Below are 12,749 nucleotides of genomic sequence, written 5' to 3'. Positions count from 1 at the left end.
CCACACAGAAAGGCCCTTTTGCCAACCCCACTTATAAAATAAATAAAACGTATAAAATGTACTTCTTAAAATAAATTCATCATGCCTGTTGCTAAGGTATGGCAACATGACTGGTGTCTTGCACGCGAAGACGCTAGGGATGGGACGATACGCGATATTATCGTTTATCGTGATAAAAAACACTCACGATAATCGTATCGTGGAGATTTAATTTATCGTGATACCGTCTTTACCAATTTACCTTTTATTTGCCAAGCTGCATATCCCTTAAACCCTCTATAATTGGTAAAAGGTTCTTATAATATACGTACTTGATACAGTCTTTTTTCACTCTCTATCAAATGTCTTTGCCAAAAAATAGCCGTAGATCGGCAATTTTTTGGCAAATGTTCCGCCCCAGGATAACGGCTTTTGATTATCGCGATAATATCGTAAATCGCGATTTATTTTGTCACAATAATCGTGATGTGAAATTTTCATATCGTCCCATCCCTAGAAGGCGCGCATGCAAGACACCAGCCATGTGGCCATACCTTAGCTTCCACTGCTCTCCACAGGGGTGGTGCTTTAGTAGGAACGTGTGAGTTCTGTTCCCAGCACTGCTCACGCCCAGCTCCGTGTCTCTCCTCCACAGGGGTGGTACTTTAGTAGAGTTCTGTTCCCAGCACTGCTCACGCTCCGCTGCGTGTCTCTCCTCCACAGGGGTGGTACTTTAGTAGAGTTCTGTTCCCAGCACTGCTCACGCTCCGCTGCGTGTCTCTCCTCCACAGGGGTGGTACTTTAGTTCCCACCACTGCTCACGCTCCGCTGCGTGTCTCTCCTCCACAGGGGTGGTACTTTAGTTCCCAGCACTGCTCAGGCTCCGCTGCGTGTCTCTCCTCCACAGGGGTGGTACTTTAGTTCCCAGCACTGCTCAGGCTCCGCTGCGTGTCTCTCCTCCACAGGGGTGGTACTTTAGTTCCCAGCACTGCTCAGGCTCCGCTGCGTGTCTCTCCTCCACAGGGGTGGTACTTTAGTAGAGTTCTGTTCCCAGCACTGCTCAGGCTCCGCTGCGTGTCTCTCCTCCACAGGAGTGGTACTTTAGTAGAGTTCTGTTCCCAGCACTGCTCACGCTCCGCTGCGTGTCTCTCCTCCACAGGGGTGGTACTTTAGTTCCCAGCACTGCTCACGCCCAGCTCCGTGTCTCTCCTCCACAGGGGTGGTACTTTAGTAGAGTTCTGTTCCCAGCACTGCTCACGCTCCGCTGCGTGTCTCTCCTCCACAGGGGTGGTACTTTAGTTCCCAGCACTGCTCACGCCCAGCTCCGTGTCTCTCCTCCACAGGGGTGGTACTTTAGTAGAGTTCTGTTCCCACCACTGCTCACGCTCCGCTGCGTGTCTCTCCTCCACAGGGGTGGTACTTTAGTAGAGTTCTGTTCCCAGCACTGCTCAGGCTCCGCTGCGTGTCTCTCCTCCACAGGGGTGGTACTTTAGTAGAGTTCTGTTCCCAGCACTGCTCAGGCTCCGCTGCGTGTCTCTCCTCCACAGGGGTGGTACTTTAGTAGGAGTTCTGTTCCCACCACTGCTCACGCTCCGCTCTGTGTCTCTCCTCCACAGGGGTGGTGTCCCAGCAGGACAACGGGAAGACGTTCAGCGTGTCCAGCACGGTGCGCATCCCGGTGGAGAGGAAAGACAACGGGGCGGCGCTCAGCTGCGAGGCCTCCCACCCGGCGCTGGGCGGCCAGAAGAGGATCCGGCACTATCGCCTCGACGTCTACTGTGAGTATTGGTATCAACATGTGCTCAAGAGTAGAAAGTACTCATTATGCAGAATGTCCCATTTCACACGTTTTTCAAATGTATAAAATGTACTATATCGTGACGCATTTTGTGAACTTGTAGATCGGCTATTTTCAAATTACCTGGCAACACATACAAATCTTCAAGCTTACTAATGCATTGCGCTGTGACGCATTGTTAGCTTGTATATCAGCTATTTTCAACATGTCACCAAGTGTAAAATCAGGCATTACGAATTTACGACACCATCAAGGCCTGCTGTAGTCAACTGTAGTCGAATAAAATCTTGATATTTAGTTGATTAAAAATAGACTAAAACTTAAACTTTTCAGATTTCAAATATACTAAATGACATTTTATTCAAAAGACTTCTAAAAATAGTCAAAATTTGCTGTCAAAATTAACACTGGTGTGGTCTCTGTTTCATTTGGTTCACTCCTGTTTTCACTTTTTGGTAATTTGCGATCATTATAGCGTGAACATCCCCACAGGAATAATAGTTTACTGGGCAAATAGCGTCCCCTGTACCGTCAGCTGTATTACCATCCGGATCGACAGTCAGTAATTGGAAATACTTTGCGCTGTCTAATCTTTCAAATTAGCTCGCACATTCTCTCAAACTTTGTATAAACTTTTCAAACATTCACTCAAAACACAGCTCTACCCAGGTTAAGCTTTCCTTGTGTGTCCTGTGTCAACAGTAGTAAAACTTTTCCGCTTTTTTTTGCACTGCCTGGTTTTCTCGAACCAAATGACTTCTAGCAGCAACTAACTGGCTTCACTGTGGGTTATGTTGACACTGGAAGTCTGTGTCTGGAAATAGCAGTGACTACACAACTATAGGACTCTTAAAGGAGTAGTTCACCCCCAAAATGATGTTTTTTCTATTGGTTACTCACGCCATGTAGACTTGAGTTCAATAATATTTATATATATTTTTTTTTTCTTTTTTTTTCACATTCCTAAGACAAAAAGATGGGTAGTAAATTTACCCCCATTGAATCCTTGATGGGGACCCAAATGCATTTGGGTCTCCAATCTCTCCATCCAGAATCAATGGGGATACATTTATTGCAAATACATTTTTTGTCTTAGGAACACAAAAAAAAAAAAAAAAGGTCTGATTACTCCATGGTGTTACTATCAATAGAAAAAAAAAACATTTTGGGGGTAAACTACTCCTTTAACCACTTCAAAAGTATTTCAAAAGAGTGAAAATCGCAATGCATTGGGAGCTTTTCAAAAGACATAAAATTAAATCTGTAACATCAGGATGGTGGAAAGTCACTTTTGCGCTTAGCACACCTGGTGACTGCCACCTTTCAACAGAACAGAATATTATAAACGTCTCTGTAAGCGCTAATTGTGGTATTAAACAAAACAGGACAATTTGGTAGTGAATGTTGAAACCTATAGTGTTTTACAGAGATTCGTTAGAATTCAGGACACCCAGATGAATACGGGACAATCCTGGCACCATAACATTTGAGGTGTAATACAGTAATAGGTTTATCCTGTGTGGATAGTGCACTAATGTAAGCCTTGCCGAGCCATGAGGCCCATAGGGTAGGAGCCTGTGACCTGGTTCTGTAGCGTGAGGCAGCTTTGTGTACTGTACACCCCCTGGCAGGGACTTACCCCCAATCCAAACCTTGATGCTGATAGTGCCAAGCAGGGAGGCACTGGGTTAGAATTTTAGAGTTTTTGGTATGACCCGGCTGGGGATCTAACCCGACCACCCAATCTCAGGGCGGTCCTCTAACCCAGGGGTCTTCAAAATTTTCAGGCCAAGGACCCCTTAGCAGAGAGAGAGAGATGAAGCAGGGACCCCCACTATTGTATAAAAGTGTGGTGGAGATTCTCATCGATTTCATAGATAGATTCATAGACTTAACAACTTCAAATCATAAATCGTCGATACTTTGTAAACTTGACCTTTCACTCTGTACTTGTTCTACTCTTTTTTACCTATACACCAAACCTATTTGCCAAAAATTGCCGATCTACAAGCTCTCTGATAGCTCGTAGATCTGCTATTTTTGGATAAAGTTCTCCACAGAATAGGGATGCAAGGGTTCAAGTTGTTAATTTAAAAGAATGATCCTATCACAAAGATTTGGTGGCCCCCCTGTAGTAACTCTGAGGACCCCCTAGGGGTCCCCCTGTTGAAGACCACTGCTCTAACCGCAAGGCCACTAACTGACATCTTAATGTCAAAAAATGACATTATGGACATCCTGTCATTCTAAGTCCTCTGGACAGGGGCCATTGTCCAGATGTCATGTCGTGCTCTTGTTGTACAGGGGTCCCGACAGACACACCCACCGGCCTGTTTGGGGTCCTGACCCGCGCATTATAAAAACACTAAGCGCCATCAGCCGACAAACCTGTTTCACATTACTCTGTGAAATGGTTCCAATTGCTTTTCTTTGATTGATTGGTCTTGGCTGACTCAGTTTAATCAATTGTGTTGCCCTGAAAGTGCAATCTCGGCACATAATACCCAGCAGAGGGAAGCTAAAGCACGCACTCCAAATTAGTGAAATTACTTTCACTTGATATTTGCCCCAGGTCTAAAACGCAATGGACGGCAACATTCTTAAGAAGTCAATGCTTAGTGTGGGATTCAAGAAATTAGTTCATCAGAATTCTCAGGCAAGTGTTGGATTATAGTATTTCAATATGGCTCATATTAACTTAATGCGTCGTTAATTCACTGATAGTTTGACATAATTCTGTTGCTCACTCTTGAAGACAGCTGAGAGGTTCATGATGGAATTCAGTAATAGTTCTTGTCTATCGGCAGAACGTATTGATGGGTTTGCAAGTTAAATGGTACCGGTATGCATCGATATAGCACTTTTATCCAAAGCACTTTACATTGTGCGTTACATTCACACCGACAGTGGAAGCATGCAGCTATGCAAGGCACCTACTCATTGGGAGCATTTAGGGTTTCAGTGTCTTGCTCTTAAAGGGATATTTCACTTTTAATTTTTGTAATTTTATCGTCTACTCAGGCTTTTGTGAACACCCGAACAGTTTTTAAGAATTTAGATATTTAATATTCATTTTATCAGACATGCCCCGTTCCTATACAAACCTATTGTACTGCTTGATTCAGAATTTAGATATTTAATATTCATTTTATCAGACATGCCCCGTTCCTATACAAACCTATTGTACAGTAACTTCGAACTCCATTTTAACCATGATAGATTCATCGAAAACACCCGTCCTTGGTTCTGGTGACTCATGCTGCCCTCCTAATACGTTTTTTTCAATAACCTTATTTATTTCTTTTTAACATCTATTTTCATTACATTCATTACATTCTTTTTGGAAAATGAAAAAAATAAAGGACGGGTGTTTTCGATGAATCTAACATGGTTAAAATAGAGTTCAAAGTTACAATGGGTTTGATAAAACCCAGAATGTGTGGGGCGTTCACAAAAGCCTGAAAGTGAAATATCCCTTAACGTCACCTAGACATGAAGCCTCAGAAGCCAGGAGGATCCAGCATCGCACCGAGAATCTAAGGCGGCGTTCAGGCGACGCCGTTTCCATGAGGAAACGCCAAAATAAAATGTCAGATATGCCTTCTGTTCAGACGACAACAGCATTTTCGTGGGTTGGAAACGCAAAAATGAAAACCTCTTTCCAGAGTGAAAATCTTTGAAATGATCCTCCTTGCACATCTAAACCGGGCGAGCATACAGGGAATCCGCAAAATGCTTGATGTCATGGCTGACGCTGCAAAGGCGACAGCAGTGGAGCCTGTAAGCTGCCATGGTGATTATGTAAACACATGCTGTGATAGGAAGGAGAGCGGACATCATGTAAGTACAACCATCAAGGGAGTCGCTCTCCATTCCGACATGTCGCCACTCCGAAATTGACTTCTAATTGTCGGAGTGGCGACACTCCCATAGGGGTTAAGTTTAGGGTTAGGGTTAGAGATAGGGTTAGTGTCGGAATGGAGACATGTCGGAAAGGAGACATGTCGGAGTGGCGGGATGCACCCAACTATCAATACCCTCTTGTAGAAGAAATAATCTAGTACAATTCCGGGATTCAAACTACTTGAGTAAAAGTACAAAAGTAATGGCATCAAAATATACTCAAAGCACCAAAAGTAGAATGTACTCATTATGCAGAATGTCCCATTTCCCAAGTTTTCACATTTTTGAAAATGTATACAAATCCTTTTAAAATAGCAGATCAGCTTGTAGATCGGCTATTTTCAAATGGCCAAAATGTATATAGGGCTGAAGTGGTTAATGTATGTAGTAACTAAAGTTTTCAAATACTTGAAATAAACATAATATATTTGTCTCTGAGATGTATTGGAGTAGAAATAAAAGTATAGAAAATTGGAAATACTCCAGTAAAGTAAAACAAACTCAAAACTTGTACTTAAAGGACAACTTTGGTTTTTACAACAAGGGTTCATATTTTAGATTGTAATTAGAGAAAAGAAAAAGTGAGTGTGAAAATGTTTTCATTTGCTTTGTTCTATTGTTTTATCGCATTTACCGTGCTAAAATGTGGGGCATGCGTACACATGGGGGCATGCGTACAAGTAGCTAAATATGTATTTTTAAACACAATAAGCCAGCAGTTTCTTTATTACTATTTACAGTAACACTTCTAGCCCCCATAAGTCACATCCAACCATGAAAGGTTGTGTTGTATCTTGGGAATGGGCTTATTCTGTGTAAAATGACATATTTAGCCACTTGTACGTATGCCCCCAACCACTGAAATAAGAATCTCTAAAACAATAGAAAGAAGTAAATTAAATCAATTTAACACTCATCTTTTATATTCTTTAATTACAATCTAAAATATGAACCCTTGTTGTAAAAAACTAAAGTTGTCATTTAAGTACAGTACTTGAGTAAATGTACTTGGTTACTTTACACCACCGGTACTAATCGACTAAAAAGGTGTGTCTAACGAGAAGAGACACCCTACCACAAGAACAATGGCTTAATTGTATTTCACAGCAGCGTGTAATTGTCTGTCCGCCCCTATCCAGGCTACGTGGAAGGAGCTGGCGGCAGTGGCTCAGGAGGTAGTGTGGCAGTGCGGGGATTGAAAGGTCCCTGGTTTTGATCCTGGGTTCCTTCAGGCTTTGTGTCTGAACGCTCCCCCGTGTGCTCACCTACAGTACAGCAGCACACCGCCACAGGGTCACATGCAAGTCATTTCCCCTTGTGCTTCGCTACAAATGCCCTCGTTATCCCTTCCAAAACAAAGGACAAGAGGGACATAACATATCGTCGAAAACCTTGTATGTCCAAAACCGTTAATTTTGCATTTATCATTTTAAAAATGATTTAAACTAGTGAAAACAGCCGATCTACAAGCACAGCGAGGCGTTGTGTGCTTGTAGATCAGCTGGTTTCACTACTTTTGTGCGACGGCCTTGTATGATGAATCAGGGCTTTACTTTGCGAAAGAAAGTACACATTTGAAACTTGGAGATAAGAGGTTTCCACCCGACAATGACGATATGTTTAAGCCATTAGATATGGCTGCTACTACTACTTAAACCCTACAGTATATACAAGCACAGTATAAACCCCCAGGGGTCTTTGCTCCCTGTACTAGTTCACTCCTTTTTCACCTCTAAAACAAATATACCTTTACCGGAAATGTGCGTGCGTGCGAGCGGGCGGGCGTGCGTCTGTCTGTGGACAGATTTGGTCAATGTAAAGCAGTCGTGAAGTTGTACCTGTAGTTAAGATCAAGGCTGTGTTTGAAGAAGTAACTAATTGTCGATACCATTCTCCAAGCCTAGGTTCCTAAAAATCATTAATTTTAGATTTCAGCAACTTCATATGCTTTTTTCTTTTCCGTTTTACATTGACACCAACGCATTTTTAAATCAGTCTTGGTTGAGCTATATGAGTACAGATCAGGTGAACTTTCAAACTCTTAATACTTACAATTAAAAAAAAAAAAACAAGTACTCCACAAGTGTAATATTTCCTGAAATGCCGAATTGAGTCTGTCCCCCAATTATAGTGTATTTATATTGAATAGTCATTCAAATTCATGTTCAATATGTATGCATTTCATCAATAATAACAATATTTGCTGAATGTGATTGACTTCTACAAGTGTCAGTATCTCCTGATGGTTCAACACATTCAAACTTATGACAAGTCGTATTAATGTACGTACCGGTATATACATTTTAGTTGATGACTAGATCCGATCAGCATTCCACATTTATATCAGCATGTTTGTCCAAAGCAATTCATACCACCCACGTACCCTAATGTGAGGAGTTAAATAGGCAATATCATATTTTTTCTATCAATATGTTAATGTGGATGGTCGAGTATTCTTTTCCTCCAGTTTCCTCCTCTAGAGTTATGTTGATAGCTGTATTAATAATAGCACAGTTCACATTTTGCTAGCATATACTGTTCAAGTAAGTAAAGCATCTTTCATTATTCTTTCAGAATATTAATGTGGAACGCTGAGAACATTATCTATAAATGTATTTTCTTTTTCTTTTTCTGGCTGCATTTTATGTTCATGGTTAAATATCCTTTCAGCAAATGTACAGTATATCCATATAGCTGTACAGAATAAAAGCAGCAAGAATATGAGAATATCTGTTCATATTCTGCCACAGCCGCAGTAGTACTATTGATGGATTATTCCCTTTCCTGCCGGTATATTGATGTGGATAGTAGAGTATAATTCAATTCCCTGTCATGGTATTAATGTGGCTAGTTGAGCATAATTTACATTCCCGGGCTGGTATATTAATATGGCTAGTGGAGTACCATGAATTTGTCTTTGTTGACACCTGGATGTGATGGATGTGGGACAGCCACGTCAGACATGAGTGCATGCTGATACTGTAGGAGGTGGTCGAGTGCTGCGACCTGCGGGTAATGGCTGTGTGTCAGGCACTAAGGGCAGTGTGCTACACACCAAGTACATACTTGAATACTGTACTCAAAGATGGGGTGTACTGTACCGGTATATGGTTTTATTATACTTTTTCTGTTTTGTATCTGTATCTGCACTTTACTTGAGTATTTTACTTGAGGATACTTACCATACAGGTGTAAGGGCTTAAATTGTATTCGAAATACACTTAAGCCCTATTTAAAATAATAGTGAAAGAAGCAGAGCTACAAGCTCACAGTGCGTCGTATCATGGTGCGTTGTGAGCTTGTAGATATGCAATTTTCACCATTATTTATATTTTTTTGAAAATATCTGGAAATGTGATTTTGTAATGTCTATATTTCATTACAGCAATGCATTGATATCAAAAAAGAAAATGTGCTTTGTAATGTGCACTTTTGCACTAGTACTAATACTGTGCAAATACTGCAGTACGTTAATTCAAATACAAATTTGACAGAGCAACGTCCACGATGTAGCTATACTGGACTGGGGGTTGAATACTTTGTCCACCACTGGTGCCTGCTAGCCTGAGCTGTTGTGGTGATGCCTGCCCAACACAACAGAACAGTGTCCAGAGCAGATGCTGCAGTGTGGCGGGTCCTGCTATGATAACAGGTGTCCAAACTGTAGGCTAATGTATTCGGCTGGTTGCCTTGGAAACTGATGTTTGGAGCCCTTTCATACAGCTTTCTTCAACCAACCTGTTTATTTGTTGTTGTTGTATCTCTCTCTCTCTCTTGCGCGCGCGAGCGCGCTCTGATTCTATTTCATGTTCATGTTTGTACTGTTTCTTCTACATCAGTGATTCTCAAACGTTTACCTTTCAAGGACCCCCATAACTCTGAGAGTTGCAGACCTGTAGAAGGGTACATTTGGAAAACTTGTGATGCGACAACAAAGCTGAAATTGTGATTCTGACTGGCTGGTTCTCTTGTGTCTGTATCACTGACTCTGTTCCTCTCTCTCTCTCTCTCTCTCTCTCTCTCTCTCTCTCTCTCTCTCTCTCTCTCTCTCTCTCTCTCCACAGTCGCCCCCACAGTGAGGATCATCCCTCCGTCTGGGATCCTGCGGGAGGGAGACTCGCTTGTCCTCACCTGCTCGGTCACTGGGAACCCTCTGTAAGTGTTGTGCGTGCAGTGCATACGTGTGTGTTTTTACTGCCCTGGCCTACAAAGTTTTGTAACTACATTTTCCGTCAAAACTTGAAAACTTGTTTATTGATTGTTTTCTTATTTTCCACAAAATGAACTATACAAAATAGACGCAGACAAAGCCATGCGTCACACAACACTCCTGACAAACCTCTTCAGCATTGTTGACGCCTCAACAGCACTGTGGGGAGTAACCATAGACTGTGAAAAATATGGACGGTGGGAACCCATTGGTTTCTATGCTGCGAAAATGAAGCTTTTTTTGCCCTTGTATGGATGTCGCCATCATGGTACCCATTACTACCAAAGGAATGTTATTGGCTGCCAACGGTCACGTGCAACCGCAGGGATACATGGGACATTGTCTTGAGCTTGCCGAAAATAAAGCACACGAAGAAGAATCATCACAAGCCTATGATCTCAAGCCCCTCCTACAGCATACCCTGCATTAAAATCAATTATAACATAAATTGGACCATATTTTCAAAAAACGCATAACATGGTGATTGAAACAAGGCTTTAAACTAGCAACAGTATTTAAGACAATGTTTATTAAGATAAGAAAATCTAATGTAAAAGTTCGGGGGAAATTCATGGAATCCTATGGAGAACATGTTGCTTCTGGTACCAGAACAGCGCAACTAGCGGCCAATCATAGGAACTGTAACACTGGGAGTAACACTGGCACTCCCAATAAAAAAAACAGAGAACATTATAATAATAACTTCTCTCACTTCAGTATAATCTCAAGTAAAAACGCTAACAACATCAATGCCAAATCTCAATATCCTCACTTGCAAGAGTCCAAATACCAGTCCCACAAGAAAGTACACATACAGTACAGTATATATTCTGTGTACACCTATATAATATGCATACATTTACATATCATCCAGTATGACTGTACAATACGTAGATACACAGAAGCACACAAGACAAAGACAAAAATGAAACAAAAGGAACTGAGCTGAGCTTATCTGTTTCAAATATCTTTATTGTGAAGCACAGGATAAAGACATACAGTTATGATTATACGATTATGAAGTGCTTTCCTATTTGACTTTTTTTCAAAAACAAACAGAGACATACACAAAAAATAAACAGGTACAATGAAATGAATACAAACAAAGACAAACTGTACATATGGGGTGAATTCCCGTATCTGGTCCGAAAGCAAGGCTGACTTTATACTTCCAAAGTATGTGCACTCAACCACAAACAAAAAGAGCTATGCTCATTTCTGTAGAAATGACAGAGGTTTAGGCCTATGAAATTCCCTGTAAAGTAGTGGAAGAAAGTTCTGGTCCAAGATAGTTAAGATAAGGCTGCCAGACTTTATAGAACTGATCTGCTTTAGTATTATACTTAACTTGTAAGATATCTGAAAGGAATCTGCACAAATATTACTTGGCACCAGCCCCTTCCCAGAAGGAATCTTATCGCAGGTCCATTGTAAAAATATATATTTTCTAGCAGCAAATGTAAGAACATTATATGGTCTTTTTCTGGCCACTGTACTCATCTTTCCACTTGGGAGACCCAGAATCAGTGACTTATGGCCCATTTTTAACTGTTTGTCAAAGGAATTTTTTCTCCCATTTCACACTGTACATCAGACCAGTACCTTTGCAATTTGAGATATGTCCATAGCCTATTCACATTTTATATTTGAGACACATAGGAGACAAAGGTTTAAAAATAAAAAGCATACAGTTAGGAGATTGATGTTTGCGTAACAGATGAATGTCCTTCCATTTCTTTTCATCAGCATTGGTAGGATACAGACTGTACCACAGTGCATCATATCAATCCAAGAGATACTTTTTCTGGTTGGTTGTTGAAACAACTTCTTTTTAATAACTTCTTCGTGATATAACACCTTATTTGTAAAAAAGAAAAATAATTGTGGAAGTTTGCAGGTCTGTATCAACTGTTCAAAAGACATTACACTGGTAGTTAAAAATAAATCTATCATTTTGGTTGCGTCTATTACTATTGCTGGAAGCCAGTATATCCAACCTTCCTGAGAAATATACTCCTTGATGTGTGTTTTATCTTGTGACAAAGTTGAGAGAGAGAAAAACGTTAGAAAAGTTGCAATAACTGCAAAAGCCAACTCAAAAAGCAAGGCAGACTGCAGTGTAACTTCACTTAATGCTGTCTGCCTTGGTTTTTTGATGAATGTTTTTGTATTCTACCAGATGATAATAGATTAGAAAAGGATATTCATTTTTGATGACTTGTCTAAGTCTAATTGCTAGGAAAAATGATCTAGTGAGTGAATAAGTACAAACATTAGATTTGATTATTTTAGGACCCAAATATGACAAATATAAAATAGCAAGTCCACTGTACACTTCTCAATTTCTCCAGATGTAAGTAAACATGCACAAATACTTAAGTGACGACTTCACAAAGTTTCAACCTACAGTATCTTCATAAAATTGGTCCTCTCAAATGTTCATTATAATATTGTAAAATGTTTGTCTACGCCTACCAGTGACATCATCAATCGAAGCTAATATGGGGTGACCAGACGTCGCAGTTTGGCCATACATGTGTGTGTGTGTGTGTGTGTACACATGTGCGCGTGCATGAACGTGCATGAATGGCCACACGCATGCATGACATTGACTTAAGGGTTCCGGTATGAGGGGCTGAATGGTGGTTGTTTAAGTAGTGTTGATGAATACTATTAAATATCAGTCTAAAGTTACTGCACCTTGATTTTGCATTAGTATTAGAATTAGTATTGGAGCCATTTAAGGCAATGCAATGGTAGAGTGCAGTAACTATTTTTGGGGGTCAAGTTTCAGAACAACCATTATGGCTTTGGGGCATAAGAATGACCTCATTAACGCATGTACAATTAATGCAATGC

At 40.8% G+C, this 12,749-nt stretch overlaps 1 protein-coding gene across 1 annotated transcript in view; it reads left to right on the top strand.

Annotated features, from left to right (window-relative positions):
* cadm4 (cell adhesion molecule 4) overlaps positions 1-12,749 on the top strand; it is a 358,817-nt gene that overhangs the window by 313,213 nt on the left and 32,855 nt on the right. Inside the window, exons 4-5 of the mRNA XM_080720237.1 lie at positions 1,596-1,757; positions 9,745-9,835. Coding sequence (XP_080576363.1) covers positions 1,596-1,757; positions 9,745-9,835 — 253 coding nt within the window. The remainder of the gene's footprint in view (positions 1-1,595; positions 1,758-9,744; positions 9,836-12,749) is intronic.

Source organism: Nannobrachium achirus, assembly GCF_963921795.1.
Source record: "Nannobrachium achirus genome assembly, chromosome: 2".
Classification (NCBI taxonomy): domain Eukaryota; kingdom Metazoa; phylum Chordata; class Actinopteri; order Myctophiformes; family Myctophidae; genus Nannobrachium; species Nannobrachium achirus.
This window is presented reverse-complemented; position numbering and strand designations above follow the sequence as displayed.